The sequence below is a fragment of the Dipodomys ordii genome, unplaced genomic scaffold, assembly GCF_000151885.1.
Source record: "Dipodomys ordii isolate 6190 unplaced genomic scaffold, Dord_2.0 Scaffold47, whole genome shotgun sequence".
Taxonomy (NCBI): domain Eukaryota; kingdom Metazoa; phylum Chordata; class Mammalia; order Rodentia; family Heteromyidae; genus Dipodomys; species Dipodomys ordii.
The window spans coordinates 4,113,002-4,134,808 of NW_012267263.1; the positions used below are offsets into that span (position 1 = coordinate 4,113,002).

General features: G+C 39.5%; 1 protein-coding gene across 1 annotated transcript in view; it reads left to right on the forward strand.

Moving 5' to 3' along the window:
• The window catches only part of Vwa3b (von Willebrand factor A domain containing 3B), a 192,506-nt gene that overhangs the window by 127,532 nt on the left and 43,167 nt on the right, over window positions 1-21,807 (forward strand). The window contains exons 22-24 of the mRNA XM_013019731.1: window positions 13,942-14,053; window positions 19,793-19,917; window positions 21,285-21,422. Of these exons, the coding sequence (XP_012875185.1) occupies window positions 13,942-14,053; window positions 19,793-19,917; window positions 21,285-21,422 (375 nt within the window). The remainder of the gene's footprint in view (window positions 1-13,941; window positions 14,054-19,792; window positions 19,918-21,284; window positions 21,423-21,807) is intronic.

A 21,807-nucleotide genomic window follows, 5' to 3' on the forward strand; every position in this document is an offset into this window, starting at 1 on the left:
AATGAATGAAACCCAAGTCTTTGAAGCATGGTGTTATAAACATGACAACAGAGACATACCCACAGAATAACCGGAAGGAAAGTGATTGATTCTATCTGAAGAAATGAAGGTTAAACTACTTGAGTTTGGTAGGATGTGGAGGGATTGGAAGTTGGACTGTGAAAAATCTTTGCCCTAGGGCAAAGGCAGGAGATGGGAAAGAAGATAGAATCTCCATCCAAGGTATGGCAGAAGAAAGGACAGAAAACAGATGATGATACCAGAAGAAGAAGGGTTTGGAATTCTTTACTAGGATTTATGTCTGTGAGAAATAGACACGGAGGGGAAGTTTTCAACAGATGAAAGACATGAGTAGATCTGTCCTTGGGAAGATTATTTTGATAGAAAGCTAAGCCCTAGGTACAGGGAAAAGACCAAAATCTTGTGCTATATTCCCATTGAAATGGGTTGAGTCCTTGAGCCAAGAGAGAACAGTAGAGAGAGAATATCTGGTTTGTCTCCATCTCTTTGAGAATTCAGCTTCATCCTAGCTATGCTACCAACCACTTACTTTCAGGGCCCAGCTGGAGGCCCTTTCCAGATGTTACTATTACCTTTCAGTGAATCCAAGTCAAAAAAAGATATATATAATCCCTAACTTCCTGGCCATGACACCATGTTACCAGAGAGATTAGGGCAACTAAACATCTTGTATCTGGCATGAGAACAATTTCAAGCACGAAATAAATGTAGTAAAAGTGATAAGAAAGTTTATTACAAGAAAAATATGGCACAGGAAGACAACACTTCAGCCCACCTCAGCCATCTTGTACCACCTTCTTTGTTATACAGCTTGTCCTTTTGCTAAATATAGTAAGAACTGCAGTCCTTGATGATGGTTTTTTCTAATTGGTAGGTCTCTTTCTGTCTGGTCCTTATTTCCTTTTTTTGGTCCTTTCTACTTCCTTATTCTTTTACAGCCCCTTGTCCCCACTTGGTTGTTAGGCTGGTTTGGTTTTATCATCTTATTTTGCCATCTGCTAGTTCTATAGTTCATAATTCCCTGACTTGATACTTTTCTACTAACTCATATAATTAGCTCATCATAATGATGCTGTTTGAAGATAGTGTCTCCTGCACATGCACATACCACAGTCACAATGAAGCTGAGCTCTCAGAGATACTAAATGAACCAGAGAGGACACCAAAGAGGACATGCAGCCAACCTCATGACTGTGTCACAATTGGCTGGAGATTTAAGAAGACAATCCTTCTCAGTCACTGAGAGAAATGAAAGGAGTGGGAAGAAATCTCCCACAAACTTAATTGTCTGAGAAATTCTTCTGGTATCCTATTAGAAAAATAAGTATCAACGCTAAGGATCCCCTGAGGTGACAGAAGACATGGCCTGATTATCTTTTCATTCTGTAGCTAAAAATATTCCTCCTTGCCAGAGATTCCAACTGGGTGGACCTCAGCACTCTTTCAAGTTTATCTTAGTTCCTGAGCATGGGTTCTGCCCCAACACTATGGCAGATTTGGAAATGGCCTTTAGTGTCCAGGTCTAGAGGAAGAAAAATGGGTGTGGGGACCAGGCAGGAAACAAAATCACATTTGTGAAGAAGCAATAAAGATGGGACTGTTTGCCCTAGCAATCAGTAGGTCCAAAGCAGCAGTTCTCAGGGGACATTGAGGCACTAGAGGCCAGCAAGATGAGAGGGTTGTTGAAGGAGTAGAAGAAAACAGTGTTACTGGAATCCTGTGAGAAAGCTATGGTTATCAGTAAGACAGGAGAAATTCTTGGAGACAGAGCTTCTGATCTTTGCCAGTGTCTCATGTTGGCTGCTACTCCAGAGCCAGCCAGCTAAGGATTTAGGGGTATCTTGGGGAACTGGGAAGGGTGCGGAAGGCCAGAGAATAGATTTTTAGGGGAGCAAGTAAATTGAGGAAACAGAACACTAGCCTGGAGATGCAGATATTTTTAAATGTTTTCTCAAAGTCTCAAAGTTTATTTGTATGCCACAATAGTTTGTAAGATATTCATATAAAGAGATAGATGGCAGTGGTCCACACATCAGGCAGTGACTCAAAAGTGGTTCAAAAATGTGTCTTTTGTTCACCTTTGGAGTAGCTGGGGAATTGATAACTGTCAGTAACATCTGAATTACCAAAGGTTCCGTAAATTTCAGCATTAAATATTGAAGACAGCTGGGCACCAGTAGCTCACACCTGTAATCCTAGCTACTCAGCAGGATGAGATCTGAGGATCACGGTTCAAAACCAGCCTGAGCAGAAAAGTCTGTGAGACTCTTATCTCCAATTAACCACCAGAAAACCAGAAGTGGCTCTATGGCTCAAGTGGTAGAGCACTTGCCTTGAGCTGAAGAGCTTAGGGATAGCGCCCAGTCCCATAACTGACTCCCCCCGCAAAATGAAGACATTTAAATTTTTCTCCCTTTGAGATTGAATGAAACTGCAGAGTTTCTGCATGACAAAGGACATAGCTAGCAAGATCAATAGAAAGCCCACAGATTGGGAGAAGATCTTCACTAGCCATACAATGGACAAGGGTCTCATATCTAAAATATACTTAGAACTCAAAAAGTTAAATCCCCCCAACAACAAATCCTCAAAGAAACAACTGCTCAATAAAGAAGTGGGCTAAAGACTTAAAGAGAAACTTCTCTGAAGAGGAAATAAGAATGGCCAATAGACACATGAAGAAATGCTCAACTTCTCTAGCCATAAAAGAAATATAAGTCAAAACAGCATTGAGATTCCACCTCACCCCAGTCAGAATGCCCATTATCAAGAAATCTAATAACAACAGATGCTGGTGGGGATGTGACCTAAAGGGAACCCTACTGCATTGTTGATGGGAGTGTAAATTTGTTCAACCACTTTGGAAAACAGTATGGAGGTTCCTCAAAAGACTCCACATAGAGCTCCCCTATGACCCAGCAATTCCACTTTTGGGCATTTACCCAATCACAAACAAGACTATACTAAAGCTCCCAGCACAACTATGTTTACCGCAGTATTATTTAGCATAGTTAAGATATGGAACCAACACAGATGCCCAGTAGATGACTGGATCAAGAAAATATCATATATATGATATATATATGATTCCATATAGATAGATAGATAGATAGATAGATAGATATGATTTCTATGCCTCAATCAGAAAAAATGACATTGCCCATTTGTTAGGAAATGGAAAGACTTGGAAAACATTACATTAAGTGAAGTAAGCCAGGCTCAAAGAAACATAGGTCCCATGGTTTCCCTTATTAACAATAGCTAGTATAAGTCTAGGACAAGCAGAAAAAGTCAAAAGCTTTGTACATATGACCATATAAGATGATGTTAAAGGAAATGAACCTCAAGATAGAGACACAGGTGTTTTTTTTTCTTGCTTGCTATTGTTTTTAACGCACTTAATGTATTGTGTGTTTTTTTTTGTTTCTTTTGTATGGTCTTCCCCCATGGTATAACCCCTGTTTTCACTGTATTTGATTCTGGTACCTCGCATCTTGTATATACATTTTTCTAATTTAGGGAGGATAAGGGAAATAACAAAATGCTTAAATAAGGATACAGGATGACCCATTGTAACAATAAGATGTACAAGACACTGTTGAAAATGAACTTTACAATTTCAGTGGGGCGGGGGTTAAGGGTGGGAAGGGAACGGGAATTGGGGAGGTGGGGAGGAAAGGGATAGTAGAGGAAAAACAAAGGAGGAGGTAAAAATGCTCTATAGGAAATATATTCATTACCTTACTTATGTAACTGCAACCCTCTGTACAGTATTTTTACAATAAAAACATATTTAAAAATTTTCCCTTTGATTTTTCTCCAAATTAAAATAGTCAAGGAATATTCATCTTTTCATAAAAGCTCTGAAAGTTGCTATTGGCACTTGATTGGAGCTTTTCCTTTCAAAGTGATTAACTCTCCTTCAAAGCCCAGCCAGCACTGGTGCTAGGAGGAAGAAGGGTTAGGACCTACTTCAGGGCTTCATCCTTATCCTGGTTTTCCCACGCTTCTAAAGGGGCCATTCACACAGCACAAAGTGCCTCCAGTCCGGATGAGCAGAAGACCAGACAACACATTGAGCTTGTGATCTACTCAGAAAACAGCCACAGGGGAGAAAATGGAAATTCTATGACGTTCAGCGACCTACATTTTTTATACTCTGTTAAAACTACACTAGTCCCTGAGACAAACAATTCCACAGTCCCACTCCCCATATCTCCTTGAGTTTTAAAAGAAAGGCTACTGAAAAAGGAGAGAATTAAAAAAAAATCCCCTTAAGCCTTGGACTCACAAGTTGTATGGCCAGCTTTCCTATGAGCCCCAACCCTGAACTGCTGCTATTCATGGGAAACTTGCAAAAAGACTTCATTTCCTCTCCAGGGCCAAGGCAGGAAATTCCACTTATAGCTTCATGTCTTTGGCACACTATATACCTTCTGTTAAAATGCAAACGTTCTGGGAAATAATATCATGTAAAGACTATCTGAGTTACTCCAAGATCCCACACCCCAGGGATTCTAAATGCTGGGCAAGAATTTGCCCCTCTTGATTTCCATTTTCCTGTAAGATCTTTTCTCTCCTTGTGGTCCCTAGGTGTTTACATGAGAAGAGAGTGGGGACAGAGTAGAAAGTGCTCCAAGTTGTCTTCTGACTTGATCCGTTAAAGAATGGAATTGAATCATTCATAGAGATATTTTGCAAATTTTCTGGTCTCATAATTGGAAATTGTAGCGAGAAGAGTCACAACAAAGTGACCCTCTATGCCTTATTTTAATTACATGTCTTCACTTGATTGTAATGACAAGAAATGAACAGATAGGCTTGTTGGGGATGCTGCTGAGACCATTTGGGAATAGGGTGTAGTGGAACTCAATGATTCATTTAGTTCTAGTTTCTAACGCAATTTTTGAGCCAGCCAGTAGCTGTTAAATTATAGAAGCATGTTCTGTACCCAGTGTTAAAGAATGGTACTTACTAATAGAAAAGTTATTTCTTTATTTTTAATTTATTTTTTATTGTACAGGTGATGTACAGAGGGGTAACAGTTACATAATTAGTACATTTCTTTTTGAACAGTGTCACCTCTTCCCTCTTTCTCGCAGTACTTTCCATACTGACCCCCTCTCCCACAAGTTGTATAGTTCATTTTCAACATAGTGTCTAGTGAATATCACTGCTCCATTAGCTCACCCTTTGTCCAATCATTTCTGTGCTCCCTTTTACACTCCCCCAAATGGATAAACTTACATACAAGACAAAAAGTATAGAAATAAAAAACAGTGACAAAGGGGGGAAAGGGTAAAATAACAAAGCACCTCTTGTTTCCATTTCTTGGAGTTCATTTCAATAAGCATCATCTTCTATGATTATATGCACATAGCTATTGAGCCTTTGTGATCCTCTCCTGGGACTATCCTCCTTTGGTTTCACTGACTGAATGTTTAGAGTCCTGTTTCATAAGGAAATAGATTTGGAAAAAAAAACTATATTAAGCAAAGTAAGCCAGACCCAAAGCAACATAACTTGCATGTTTTCCCTCATTTGTAATAATTAAAATATGCCTGTAAATCTACGAGTAAACACAGTGGATGGTAAAAGACAAAAGATTATACTTTGACATGATAAATTAAACTAATAGGTAATTTCACTGTCTCCACCAATGCAAGCTGAGGAATATGACCTTGAAACAGGAAGCAAATCAAAGGAGGGTAGCACTGTTTGGGGCCCTGTCATATATCATTTGTGATGGAGTCTGGCAAAGAAGTGGGTTCGTTCTCTGAATTTTATAATCAGGGCCATATCAAATCATCAGGAACTCTGCATCTCTACCATTGGAGTTACATTCCTCCAACTTCTCACTGAAACTGGCCTAAGCCTAGAGATACACCAGCTTATTTTAGTGCCAGCATTTCTCATTTTCTCTTTTTCTTCTGATTCTATCATCCCCTATGGATTTCTTTTAGAAACCCAGTGGTTTGTTTATGTTTTGTATGTGTGCATCGGTGAGAAAGGGCACAAGAGGAACGGCACTGGAGACTGTTCTGTGGCACAGCTTGTAAAGCACAGCTTGCATAGCCGCTCTCAAGTCTTTTGCAAGATTCCAAAGCAGTAGGGTATAATCTTTCTGGAATGAAGTTGTCAATATTATGGCTGAAGGGATGGTGTGTTCAGCTGCCCTAATATATTCTATCCATCCTAGGAATCCCATGCTCTGCCTCTGTGAGAGGAACCATTTTATTAAAGCTGGTCTGCTAGGCTTGTTTTGCCTCAGCTACTATGCTTTACCTGTGATGGGACTGAATTGATCATGCTATGATACAAATATATTATTAAGAAGGCCATCATGAGTAGCTCTTTCCAGAAAGCTAAATGCAGGTGGAATTAACCAGAAAGGAATTCTTTCATGCCAATAATATGAATAGTTGGAGACAACAGTGTAAATAGGAGTTACTGGCACAAAACACTTTAGCATCTGTCCTGGTCCTTTTGGATGAACCCACAGGTCTGTGCATGATTCTTTTACCCATTTAGAAAGACATTTTCAGTGTTACAAATGAACACTCTCTATATTGCTGCTGCTGTGTCCAGCCAGGGGAGGCCTCCATAGAGTTAATGGCCCATTTACATCAGATGAACTGAAAAGTGAGCAATTGTAGGTGGGAGAAAGAAGAAAAGAACTCTCTGATTATTTTAGGCAGCTGACTTCATTCTGAAAATGTAAAAAGCAATCTCATCAGTTAGCTTCTGGCTATGATATTGAGCTAATCAATATTTGGAATCCAGAAATAAAAAAGACCTAGTTAAATAAATTATGTGATCACATTCATTGAGAATTTTAAGATGGAGCTTTAAATGTATCTAGGCAGAAATGGTAATAAGGATCTTGTCATACCAATGAAATCTAAAGGGGGAAAATCTCTTTCTGGAATCAGTGTGGACATCTTTTTAGAATGGATGATGGATGTCTGGAGGCAGACTGTCTGGTAGCCTCAGTGACGTCTGCCTGCCCAGTTGGTCTTTAGATGTGAATATTGGTGGCAAGGTGCAAAGTCACTTTGAAAGTTAAACTTAATATAAAAGTGAGCAACAGCTGATTTAACTTGGCATGCTCAGATTCTAAATTATCTCATTGAGTTAGAATGTTTTCCATGGAGTCTTGATTGAGTTGCTTGCTATAGGAAACTTTTGGGGTGGGAAACTCTTTGGATCATGATGATGAGTATGCTACTCAAATTTACCATTCTGGCTGGTGCATTCCTTCCTATTATGGAAACTACAAACAGGGATAATATATTTGTTTGTATCCCTGTCCTTGTATATACAAGGCCTAACAGGTCATTCAGAAGTGTGGATTCAGACCCTAAGGAGAGAAATACGAAATTAGAAATAGTTACAGATTATCCAGTTGATCCTTTCCTTTTGTATTTGTAAAAGCCAAAGCCTTAAGAAAGGCTCAGAGATAATGCCCAAAGTCACACATTCTAAGAGGCACCCTGCAGTCTTATTTTTCCTGGTATCTGGTCCAAGGTCAGACTGCAGAATGCAGGTCATTCTGAGTCTCTCTTAAGGAAGAGAGTTTAGTTTTCTCCTCTGCATGAAAGTCCAGTAAAAAGATGATCACATTTCCTGCCTCCCAATGATATTAGGCTATTCTCTTGGACGTACTGATTGCATTGAAAGTCCAAATTCCGAAAAAGTTCTGGCTAAATGAGAGCATCATAACCATGGTATATTTTTGCTCATGGTTTTAGAGGCTACAAGCAACACAATTCCAAAGATGTAATCATTTCCCACAAATTCTTGAGACAGTAGCACTTCAGCCCATCTAAAAATTTTCATCTCTAAGGAAATGAACCATAGCCGGGCGCTGGTGGCTCACGCCTGTAATCCTAGCTACTCAGGAGGCTGAGATCTGAGGATCGCGGTTCAAAGCCAGCCCGGGCAGGAGAGACCGTGAGACTCCTATCTCCAATAAACCACCAGAAAACCGGAAGTGGCGCTGTAGCTCAAGTGGTAGAGCGCTCGCCTTGAGCTGAAGAGCTGAGGGACAGCGCCCAGGCCCAGAGTTCAAGCCCCGCGACCGACAAAAAAAAAAAAAGGAAATGAACCATATTCCCACTTCTTTTCATGAAAAGAATGAAATGCACGTCTAAGGAGGTCCCAATGATAGATGGCTACAACAGAACCCAGTCACATTAGGTTGCCATGGAAATGAGCCCACTTATTACCAGAACCCAAACTGTATTGAACATGATTAATTACCTAGGGCCAAGTAATGTTCAGGTTCCCTAAAGTTATTTAAATTCTTATAGTCAACTGCTTCATAAATTAGAGTCTTCCTTAAGTGGGATCTCAGACCAACTCATAAAGTATTCAATGCATACTTTATTTATGGCAGCTATGGCACTGAAAATATATAGCTATAGTTGTATAGCTAGAGCATTACAAAAAGAAAGATGATATCAAGATGTCCATGAATCACATATCACATATTATAGTGGGCCCTGGACCGTGGAGAACATGGGAATTCAATGTTCCTCAAAGAAGAGAATCTGAAAATGATTTTGCCAGGTGTTCTACCCAGGATGGGTAGGGAATAAATTTTTTTAAGAAATTCAATAATTAATATGTATATCATAAAGAAGGAAGGGGGAAATATAAAATGAGAACTCAGTTTCTGCATCATAGAAATTTAGATAAAAGCCTTATTTGGTTTATTTTTTTATCCCAAAGTAGATTCAGACAGGAAAGTAAAATAGGCTCTGTTGGGGGGATGGAGAGGTACCAGAAGGAGAGAGGTTTAGGCTAACAAGCAGAGTGTGAAGTTAATGAGAGTGAACGTGGACAAAGTAGTTTGTTTACCCATGTGAAAATAGAACAATGAATCCTATTGAAATTGTTTTAAGAAGGGAGGAGAAGGTAAGGGAGGATGACAGAGGCAGGAAGATTGAGAGACACTATTTACAAGTATGGACAAGAAAAAAAGTAGATTCAGAGCTTGAGGTGTGGCTTGAGGTGTAGATTCAGAAAACTTAAATATTTATCTGTGTTCACTCATACAATTTCAAGCACATTATATGCCCAATACTATGAATGGGTATACTAGAGTAAATAATAATAAATGACCACCTATTTTTTAAAAACAAACTCAATTTGTAGAGCTATAAATTACCTGCTATAAAATTCACCTTGTTCAATACAGTGGTTTTGCAGTAACATGCTTGTCAATCACCACAATCCAGTTTTAGAACATTATTTTCATCCTCATTGCCACCTGCAATCTTCTGTTCACAACCTCAGCTCTAGGTGACCATTAACCAATTTCTGTTTATAAATTTGCCTTCTCTACACATTTCACACAATATTGACACCTAAAATCCTACTGTATGCCTCGTTTTATTCATTCCTTAATGGACATTTGAATTGTTTCAACGCGTAAAAGCATATGCAAGGGCATGCATGTGCATCTGAGTGCATGCTGGTCCTAGGGCTTAACCTCAAGTCCTAGGCGTTGTCCCTGAGCTCTTTTACTCAAGGCTAAATGTTCTACCACTTTGAGCCACAGCGCCACTTCCAGTTTTCTGGTGGTTAATTGGAGATAAAAGTCTCACAGACTTTCCTGCCAGGGTAGATGTCTCAGCCTCCTGAGAAGCTAGGATTACAGGCCTGAACCACCAATGTCCATCTGGCTTATATTCTTTATTCTATCAATATAAATGTTAAACCAGTTTTATTAGCTATTACATTTAATTCTTACATGTTGCTGGTGTTTTTGCTAGTGTTGTCATGAAGAATGTAGATCTATAGTTTCCTTTTCTTATGATGTCTTTGTTTCACTATTAGAGTAATACTTCACCCTCCCTTTAAATAATGTAAGTGACTTTTCTTATTAATTCCTAGTTCCCAGCTTAGTTGCATGCTTCTACTTAATTGTATTTGTATCTGGACCAAGAAGAGGAGGGAAAGGGGTGTGGAGAAACAAAGAGGGCTTATTCTTAACCTTACTTTCTTGTAACTATACTGCCACAACTTAGACAAGATTTTCCTCCCCAGAGTCATGGCTTCTCTGGACACATATTTCCAACATTCTGCCTCTGCCACACAGTTTTCTTCGGGACTAACATATAGACAGAGACAGAAATACAGAGAGGAAAGAGAGAGAAGAGGCAGGGGAGAGACCGAGGAGAAATAAAGATGGAGGCAGAAACAGAAAGAGAGGAGAGAAAGGAGAGAGAAAAAGGAAGAGAAAAAGAGTAATTTCTACATTCTTCTTTTTCCTAGTCTTCAAGCCAGAACTGAGGACGTCTTTTATTTTTTTCTGTCTGTTTGGTGCTACCATGAGATCAGGCCAAGAGACACTAAAGAAGAACGATATGATAAACACACCACTGGTTTTATAGAGCTTTGAATTCATGTCTTCTTTCCTAGCTAATTTACTACAATTTGCTTTCTGGATTCCTTAAAAAGGCTTGTACTGCTGGGCACCAGTGGCTCATGCCTGTAATCCTAGCTACTCAGGAGGCTGACATCTGAGGACCTTGGTTCAAAGCCAGCCCGATTAACCAATTAATCTCCAATTAACCACCAAAAAAAGCCCGAATTGGAGATGTGGCTCAAATGGTAGAGTACTAGCACAAAAGCTCAGGGTCAGCACTAGGGCCCTGAATTCATGCCTCACAATGGGTACACACACACACACACACACAGACTAATTGGTGACATGGGCCACTGATACCCAGCTTTCACTTTTAATATATTTTAAAGAGCATCTGACCTCAAATTGAGGTAATTAGAAATAATAACTGTTCTTTTTATGGAATGAAAGATTTGGAAAGTTTAAAGAGAGAAGTTAGTCTTACTATTAATGATCCGTCATCAAGCATAGACAATAAAACTATAGAGTTGAACTTCACAAATCAGTTTCTTCATGTGGTAGACAGAACCAGACATTCACTCCACTCATAGCCAGGACATTTGCCATTTGGAAAATAACAGCAGTCTTTTCCTTTGCTTTTTCTGAAATTGTCTGGCAGTGAAATCCTCCCAGTAAGGTTTTAACTAAGCTGAGCCAAAAGAAATTATCTGGAACAGAGAAAAGATACTGTTTGTTCTTAGAAATCTTTTGCCTCTGTCCTTCAAATTGGATACTTTCTGTTTATTTGTCTTCAAGTATACTCTTTTTTGCCATATCAATTCTTTCTATTGAATATATATTTTTCATAAGTTTTTCTACTACTAAAATTTCAATTTTAAATAGTTTCAATTTTCCTGTTGAAACTAAAACCTATTTTGTCATTTATTTCAAGACTATTTACATTTCCTTTATGAGCTATTGCTATAATTGCTGGTTTAAAATCCTTATTCCATCTGGGATATCTCAATATTGGAATATTGAGAGTCTGTGGTCATATTTTTTTGTCTTTTTAAGTTGCATTTTGGGGGGTAATGGAAATTTTGAATATTATGTTTTTAAGGTTTTGGATTTGAGTTCTCTAGAAAAGGCTGAACATTTTTTATTTTGCTTCCTTGAAACCTGGTTAGGCTTCAACTTCTGGAGGCATCTTTTTTTTTTTTAAATCATGGTAGTAGTCCCCATGTCAGTTCAGTTTATAAGGCTGGACCATCCCCTTTGAGTCTTTTGGGTTTTTTTAATCATCATAGTGGTCCCCATGTCAGTTCAGTCTATAAAGCTGGGCCATCCCCTCTGAGTCTGCCCCATGCCTACATCATTCAAGGTTTATTCTGGTAGTCTAGGACTTGGGCAATGGTGTATAGTGTTCAAATCCTTTGCTCTGTTGTTTTGAGCCTTTTCTGTTCATGTGAATCTAGGACTTTGATTCATTCATAGCAAGAATAAAAGACATCATTTCTCCACTTATTTCCTCTGAGATTTACAGATTTATTTAATCATAATACTGCTTTATATGATGATAACTGAAATGCTATAGAGGAGCTTGTGCTGGCTTTAACAGTGTCCCTTCCCTGCCATCCCAATTCTACTCCCTAGAAGCAATTTCTATGAAATATTTACTTTTAAGTTTTTCTACTCAAACTCTTCTATTTCTCTATTTGATGTTTTTTTACATTTAAACAATAAATATATTTTATGTTTAAACATACTCAGTTTTTCTCAGTATTCCTTTTCTTGTTTCTAATAGTGTATATATTATTTGTTTTGTTAATTTCATCTTTAGTATTTAATATATGTAAGCCTATATTCTTAGACCTGTCAAGTTTCATAGTCTTTTTCAGTTCCTGACTCTACATGGTGGAGAACTCTGTAAAGTACTTTTATTTTTCTTTTCTTTCAACCCCACCTGCTCATCACAGAGCTGGGGAACTTTTACCTGCCAAAGGCTATTTGGATATTTGTAGCTTCATTCAAGGACCATACAAAATTATCAATACAGGCAGATGGCTGTGAGCAGCTGATGAGAAGAATATATGTCTGTCCAATCATATACTGACTGATTTTGAGGACCTTACACAGCCCATGGGCTGGATGTTGCCCACCCCTCACTGTCACAGAACACTGTGCTGGTGTTGTGTTCCTTCCAAAAGTTCATTGTATATATTTGAATTTTTAGCAACTACTAAATAGTGTTTGCATTATTATAATTGAGTAAATATTGTGGGCAAATCATAAGTTAGAAGTACATAGTACTCTTGAAGGCTTTATGTTGTATGTAGGCCAACTAACTAAAACCTGTCAAGAACATCAACAAAAAAGGATTTCTTTAACTTTTCTCCCTTGGTATTTTAAATTATGCTTCAATTTTGTTTTGGTTTTGAAGTATGATTATCTATCTATCTATGCATGCTTTTATACATGTGTGTATTTCTAGGAATTATTTTGAGGTATTGAATTGTGCATATCCTACACCCTATTTGTAGGATTTCTATTTCCTTCTTAGTCCTGGGAGACTTCTGCAGTTTATGGTCTACATACAAATATCATCTTGAGGTTTCTCATCTCTGCTTTATTTTGATGAATCCAATGCTTCCTAGAGTTTGTATATTTCTCTTTCATGCTTTAATCTTACATTTTTCTGGAGTTATGTTTTCAATTAACCTTCTAAGACATGATGATTGGGAAGGGAAAATCTCAGACTAGGAATAGCAGAAATCTCTTCATTTTGTCCTTTAATTTGATTGATAGTTTGCTGGGGTTTAGAATTCTGGGTCAAAAATTTTGTTGAGAACTGTGAAAGCACTACCCATTGTCTTCTAGCATCTACTGTTCTCTCGACCAGGAGGTAAGAAAAACAAGAAGAACCCATCCATTAGCCAACCTTTCTCTATCACTGTGGTTGTAAAAAGGAGGTTTCTTGTCCTGAAGAGATGGAGTAGGATATTGCAATTCTGTATATTGCTGTGCTTCCCATACTTGTCTCTCTCAAAGCTTATTGATAACTGACTTTCCTGTTGAAAGACCCATTTGCTTCTCACAGTTTTAGCAAAGCAGCAACACAGGTCATAGTTCTGAGACTCTTTTTTGTTTGTTTGCTTTTTGGGGTCCGGTCGTGGGGCTTGAACTCTGGGCCCTGGTACTGTCCCTCAGCTCTTCAGCTCAAGGCTAGCGCTGTACCACTTGAGCCACAGCACCACTTCCAGCTTTTTTCTTTTTGCTTATATGGTGCTGAGGAATCGAACCCAGGGCCTCAGACATGCAAAGCAAGCACTCTACCACTGAGCCACCTTCCCAGCCCCGGTTCTGAGACTCTTATCTCCAAATAACCACCAGAGAACTGAAAGTGGTGTTGTGGCTCAAAGTGGTAGAGTGCTAGCCTTGAAAGAAAAATCTCAGGGACAGAACCCAGTCCCTGAATTCAAGTCCCATGACCAACCAAAAAAGAAAAAAAGGAATTTTTACTATGTGCATGGATTGTCTCTCATCAGTGATTACTCTGTCTTTTTCAGCAACAGAAATTGCAAGGAAATTCAACAAAGAAAAGCAAACCAAAAAAAGTTGATCCACTCAAAGGCCACAAGGTCATTGCAAGATGTGACGAAAATGGTTTTTATTTTCCAGGTAGATTTTTATTTAATTTTGTGAGATTCACTTGTTTCTTTACACACACACACATACACACACACACACACACACACACACACACACACACACACACAATAGATAGACAGATAGATAGATAGGCAGATAGATATTGTCTTTATAGAGGTTACATATTACAAAGAAAGATAGATAAGCAACCAAATAAATAAGTACAACTATGTAGTATGTCAGATAGAGTACAATAAGGAAAAATCAAGCCACAAAAGAGATGAGAATGTCAAGGTGAAAGTTGTAATTATAAATATATGATAGTGGGCTGGGAAGGTGGCTCAGTGGTAGAGCGCTTGCCTTGCATGTCTGAGGCCCTGGGTTCGATTCCTCAGTACCACATAAGCAAAAAGAAAAAAGCCGGAAGTGGTGCTGTGGCTCAAATGGTAGAGCACTAGCTTTGAGCTGAAGAGCTGAGGGACAGCGCCCAGGCCCAGAGTTCAGGCCCCACAACCGGACCCCCCAAAATAAATAAATAAAAATAAATAAATAAATATATGATAGTTAAGAAAAAGCTTGTGGGGAATGTGACATCTAAATAAGGACTTAAAGAAGGAGCTGGCACATCTTGAGATTATCTAGGGGAAGAGAAATTTTAAGTCTAGAGAACAGCAGTGCTAAGGTCTGAGTCTGGAATTCACTTGGCATGTTGGAGAAAGAGCAAGCAGGCCAGTCTGGCTAAACCTGAAAGGTTTGGCCAAAAGTCCTGGGGTATGTTGTTCCTGAAGGAATCAGCTAGGTACAGTTCAGCAGGAAACAGAAATATGAAAGGAACTTTGTAGGTAATGAAAATAATATGTGTAAAATATCTTTATTCAGGTCAACAAATAATATAAATAAAAATAGAAAATAATAAAGCTCTTCAGAGAGATAAGCATGGGGTCACTCATAACAGGTCACATTAAGATGTTCAAACTTTAGCTTCAGGGTATTAGGAAGCCACATTTAAAGCAGGTTTACACTAGAGTAAAGCTGGCCTGGTTGGCTACTGCTGCCAACTGTGGCATCTTGGCAGCAGTTTCCATGTGATCACATCTTTTACAAGGATAAGTGTAAATTACCTAGGGACACTGCCTTATCTGAAATGGAAGTGACAAGTTGATCATTAGCCTGACTTGCTGACAGGTGCAAAGAAAGATACATTTCAAAACTTGATCAGATTACATAGTAAGAATGGGTTTTCCTTCCTGTTGTTCAGTGACAAGAAGCACTTTAAATCAGGAAACTCATGGTGACTTCTACCCTATGCCATAGGATGGGAGGAAAAGGAAGAACTGAATCTCTCCAAGTATTAGGATTTAGGATCAAAAAGCCTAAATTTTCATTTACATGAATTCTACCTCTTATCTTCACTAGCCATTTGATAGAAGTCACCTGTTTTTTTGTAATTTCATTTTTCCTTGTCTTCCCAAATAGAATTGAAAACTATTAGAACCTTCATAAGATTTCTGATCAGATACACTGACCAGTACAATACAGTACTTGATCACATATAGCTTTGGGACATCAATTCCTGGGATGTGTGGGTGGGCACTGTTGTTACATTCTCAGCAGCTAAAAACCATTAAGTGTCTGGTGCCAATGGTTTACGCCTTTATTCCTAGCTACTCAAGAGGCTGAGATCTGAGGGTTGAAGTGCAAAGCCAGTCTGGACCAGAAAGTCCAGGAGACTCTTACCTCTAATTAGCAACTAAAAGGCAGGAAATGGAGCTTTTCTCAAGTGGTAGAGCACCAACCTTGAGTGAAAAAGCTAATGGACAGTGTCCAGGCCCTGAATTAAGCCCCAGTACTGACAAAACAACAACAACAAAACCCTTAACAGAAAAAATTAGCCCAATGGCTCACAAACCAAACCTCTAAACCTAAAGAGAACATGGCAACACAGGTGTATGATGACACTGCAGTAGAGATGGACAGGTGGAAGGATGCTGTGCCCGGAACAATTCTGAGAATTTGGATTTAAATTGGGCTATGAATATTGAAAAATGCTTAGAGCAAGAGTAAAATAAAACCCAGTCCCCTAGCCTGAAACTGCTGCTTGGAACAAAGATTCAGAGCTATGCATGTACCTTTCACCAAACAACATGACATAGCAGCTTGACTATGTTCCAATCTCCTGACCACTAAGTATGAGCAACACTTTTACTGATGTTTCAAAGGAAGTGTTTTCCTCAGCTGACTACAGGGAAGCCTCTGGCTGAGCAAGAGAGTGAACTCCTATGCAGGAAGGTGCCTGGGCTTGCTGGCCTCTACTAGAGGTAAGAAGGGAACACAGCAAAGGCTCTTCTGCTTGTCACTCGCCCCAGCCCAGGCCTAAAACAGTTCTCAGAGGGATTTCAGAGCTAGGAACATGGGCTTACCTCTCTGGCACTGAGCTCAGAAAGAACCAGTGTGAGGGAAGATGAACATTCGAGCTGAACTTGAACCGTACATAAGAAATTATAGAAAACCCTTTGTCCTGTAGATCCCCAGAGTACAGTCAGCAAGAAGCCAAGTGAGAGTGGGGTATTTTTTGTGATATTAGGATTTGAACTCTACCACTTGGGCCATACCTTCCAACAGTGTTTGCTTCAGTTATGTTTTAAATGTAGGGTCTTGTATTTATGCCCAGACTGCCCTGGACTACAGCCCTCCTAGTTAAGATTTCCATGTTACTGAAATGACAGAGGTGTACCACTGCAGCTATGGGTTAAAAGAAAGCCCAGGCTGGCTCAAACTGTGATTCTTTAAGTCTCAGCCACACAAGTAGCTATGATTGCAGAGGTCAGCCACTGTACCAGCTCAAGGCTGGTTTTGAAGATACATTGTAAGATGCTACAGAACTGAAAGAAAATTAGGTCATTATAACATACCAAAAATCTAGATCCAAGGATGTAGAGCAGAAATAGGAGGAATTTTGTGTAAAGGAAGGAAGAGAGGGAGAGAGGGAGAAAAAGGAAGAAAGGGAGAGAGAAAGGGAGGGAAGGATGAAAGAAGGAAGGGCAAATTTGGGCTTTGTGAGCCATATAGCCTCTGTCACAACTTTGTAGCTTAGGCAAATGACTGAAAGCATATTAAACACTAGACACTGTTAAATCCTCAAGGCTAAGAATTCGAGGAAGCTGCAAAGGCCTATGTGAACATCTTAGCCTCCCAGATTCTGAGTGAGGGGTTCAGGGCTCAAAGAGATGTGGGTTGTAAAGACTCCTCTCCTTCTCAGTTAAAAGATTTTTTTTTGCACCTCACCCCAGTTAGATGGCTATAATCCAGAAATCTAATAACAGATGCTGGAGGGGATTTGGCCAAAAGGGAACCCTACTACATTGTTGGTAGGAGTGTAAACTTGTTCAACCACTTTGGAAAGCAGTATGGAGGTTCCTCAAAAGACTCCACATAGAGCCTCCCCTATGACCCAGCATAGGGCATTTACCCAAACGATCACAAACAAGGCTATACTAAAGCTCCCAGCACAACTATGTTTATCACAGTATTATTTAGCATAGCTAAGATATAGAACCAACCCAGATGCCCCTCAGTAGATGAATGGATCAAGAAAATGTGAGATATATATATATATAAGTAATATATATTCCATTATTTTTTTTAAATTTTATTTTATTTTATTTGTGAACATACTGTACAGAGGGGTTACAATTGCATGGGCAGGATAATGCGTACATTTCTTACCAAGCATTGCAGCCTCCTCCTTTGTTTACCCTTCCCATCCCTTCCCAGCCTCCCCCCTCCCCCCCATCCCAATCCTTCTCCTTCCCCCCTCCCCCCCACCCCCTTCCCCCACCCCCACCCCCGCACCGACGTTGTAAAGCTCGTTTTGGACATGACAACTTGTACTTTGCATCAGATCCACCTGTATCCTTAAACAACTGGTTCTTCCCCATCTCCTCCACAAGTTATACTGACATCAAATATAGTGAAAGCAGGGGTTATCCTGTCTGAGACGTACAAAACACTCTGCTGAAAATGAACTTTACAACTTTGGCAGAGAGGGGTGGTATAGTTGTGATGGTCGGAGGGAAGGGATGGTAGGGGGAAAACAAAAGAGGAGGCAACAATGCTCAATAGGAAATGTACTCATTTCCTTGCTCATGTAACTGTAACCCCTCTGTACAGCATTTTTACAAATAAAAAATACAAAAAAAAAGGAAACGAACTTTACAACTTTGGCGGGGGGTGGAGTAGGAGGAGGCAACAATGCTCGATAGGAAATGTACTCATTACTTTGCTCATGTAACTGTAACCCCTCTGTATAGTATTTTTTTACAATAAACAACATACAAAAAATTTAAAAAAAGATTTTTAAAATTTTCATAGCAGAAACTCAAACGGTAACATTGATTTTATTAATATTAAAACGGTAACTAACATCATTTTATGGTAGAAAATATGTGAATAATGTGTAAAGACTTCAAAATCCAAATTAAACACTTTAGTGGAAAGTGGAAAGTTGGCTTTTGTATGTGTGTTGCAAAAAAATTTTTTTCCACCACATTAGTCATTTAAAACAACAGACAATGGAGCAACATGAAAATCAACAGCTGCCTCTTTGCCACATAAAAGGATTCGGGGCTTTGCCAAGCAAATGTGTGAGCCAGGGAGTGCATATCTGTCTCTGAGTGGGAGTCAGCAAGCAGCTGTCACTGTCCCGGAAGTGTCCAGTGTCAAAATTTCCCATTAATTGGATTTAAAATTTAGACTGACAAAGAATGGAATCTTAACATGTTGGATATTTACTTTTCCTGAATTTATTATAGTAGACTATATATAATTATATAAGTTATATTATATATATATATATATATATATTAATTGATCTGGAGATTTAGCTCCAAATGTATATACAATATCAATTAGATTATCAAAACCTTGTATAATCAAAGAAAAATTATATATTAAGTCTCTGAGTTATAAAACCAAAAGACAAGACAAGCGTCTTCTTTCTTTTTTTCATTTTGGTCATATATTTTACAAATATATGACCTAATTACTTTTTCATTTATCCAGTACTCAGTATTAGATCTGAAACATATCAGCTGCTTTGGGTGGGAGTTCCTTTTTTCTTTTTATTCCACAATTTTTTTAAAAAATCCACCACCTAATTTGTCTTTACAGGAAGAAATAGGACTAAAATGATTAGTGGAGAGTAAAGGGGGAGATCTCAGTTTCTCAGAATTAGTGTTCCCTCTGGATTGAGGCTGGTGATACTGAGGACAAGCTCCCTGCATTCTCTTGGCTTCCTCTAGGGGGCTTCAGACAAGAGCTTCCACTACACCATTCTGCATTGTTTAACCCCAGTTGGCATCAGACTAAATCCAACATTATTTCTTAGAGAAATCAAAAGATTATGCTGATTTAAACAGAGTGCTAGAACTCAACACAGATGTTAGGATAGGCCAAGGCTAAAGGAGCAGGCATTATTGTGTTTTTTAAAAAACCTATCTTATTGTAAAGATACTGTACAAAGGGGTTGGGCGCTATCCTTCAGCTCTTCAGCTCTTCAGCTCAAGGCTCTACCACTTGAGCCACAGCGCCACTTCCAGTTTTCTAGTGCTTTATTGGAGACAAGAGTCTCACAGACTTTCCTGCCCAGGCTGGCTTTGAACTGTGATCCTCAGATCTCAGCCTCCTGAATAGCTAGGATTACAGGCATGAGCCACTGGTGCCCAGCACATTATTGTCTTTATATTTTATGTTTTCTTTGATTCTTGTCAGGGGTTGTGAAGAAGTGTCTGAGTTCTAGCCATGCACTGGTGGAGTACAGGTATGGAGACACCAAGATTGTGCCTATCTGCTTTATCACACCTATTGGAGGTGCCATGCCTTGTCCACCTCTGCAGGTATTTGCTGGGACCTCCCCCCTTTTTTTAACCACTCATGGGGTTTGGGATACAGAGGATGACAGGGCCACTATGTGGCCCTTTTTGAACCCAAATAGCCTCCTATAGAGAGAGTCCGTGCCCAGATTTCTGGGCCCCATCACCTAGCCATTTATTTGCTCATGACTGATCCACCACCTACCTATTTTAAGCAGATTGACTTATTTGTGGCACTTGTCACTTTACAAGACAATAAAGGGTTAGGGGAAAGGAGTTGCTTTCCCTTCTGATGCTCTTGAATACTAACTGTAAAAGATCACCTGATATTATACAGAATAACAAGGATACAGGTAGTATTTCCCTTGACATTGTAGTCAGTTGACATTAGACTGTGATACCATAACACACAGTTTCCTGGCGTGCACTCCACACAGATGAATCAGACTAATGTGTTTTCATCTGCCAAAAAAATTCAGAAAAGCCATACTATCCCTGGCACATCCTCCTGTCACTGTTGTGGCATGGAGGCCAGGGAGTAGAGAGAAAGCCCTACAAAGCATCACTGCTATGTTTCTTGCATAGTGTGAGTCAGGAGAAATCAGAAGAATTAGCCTTGGTCATACGTTCCCCTGTTCACAGCCAGATCTATGGTACACCTCGGTGCACTCTTCCCTGTGACTGACAAATACCCAGCAGGCCTTGTTCTCCCCTTTGCAGGATTCTCTTTCTGCTACATGTCACTTTTAGCCATAGAATCTAGGTTTGGAGCAACATCAACCAAATTTGCTCCTTTCCTCTGTCTGGAATGACAGTCTTCTGACATATGAGGATACTGTTCATGTCCCTTTATATCAAATATCCTAGGCAATTTCTTCAATCCAGTCCCATTAGTCATTGTGGGATGGCTTTCAGAACCCTAACCCTCTTGCTGGCTGTCCCTTGGACCCTTCTCAGTTGTCAAAGTCCTACCAAAATGAGGCCTCCCCAAACTGATCAGAGAATTCCAAGTGTAGGATAGAATTCCAAGTGTGGGACTTGGCTGTGTGGTCCTCAAGTGGAAAAGCCTAATAAGCACAAGGCCCTGAGTTCAAGTACTAGTACTTTAAAAAAAAGAGGGGGAGTAGAAAAGGAGAGGGGGGAGAAGAAGAGGGAGGAAGGAGAAAGAATGGGAAAAGAAATAAAAGGGAAAGAAAAACCAAAAAATACTAAAAAAGAAAATTTCAGGTGTAACCCAAAGAATTCTGGAACTCTTATCTGAGAATAAATATATTTGAATTTTAGCATCCACACTTGCCAGTCTTTGGGGGTTTCTAAAACAATCTTATGCTAACATTTTCTATGAGACAGATAAGCAAAATGTTTGCTATGAAACATGTTCTCTTTTACAGGTTGGGGATTACGTGTTTGCCAAAATTGTGATACCTGAAGGATTTGACTTCTATGTTCCTGCCATTGTCATAGCACTTCCAAAACAGAATTTGCCCTTGGATAAATTCTACACAGTTTTGAAGTGTAACAATCGTAGAGTAAGTAGGCCTTTAAAAAAAGGTATTCCCCCTGGTCAGAAAATGGCTTTTGGGCTGAGAATGTGGCTTAATGGAAGAGTGCTTGCCTCGCATGCATGAACTCCTGGGTTTGATACCTCAGAACCACATGCACAGAAAAAGCCAGAAGTGGTGCTATGGCTGAAGTGGTAGAGTGCTAGCCTTGAGCAAAGGAAGCTCAAGGACAGTGCCTGGGCCCTGAATTCAAGCCTCAGGACTGGAAGAAAGCAAGAAAGCAGGAAGACAGGAAGGCAGGAAAGGAGGAAGGGAGGGAGGAAGGGAGGGAGGGAGGGAGAGAGAGAGGGAGGGAGGGAGGGAGGGAGAGGAGAGGAGAGAGAAAGAAAGAAAAAGAGAAGAAAGAAAGAAA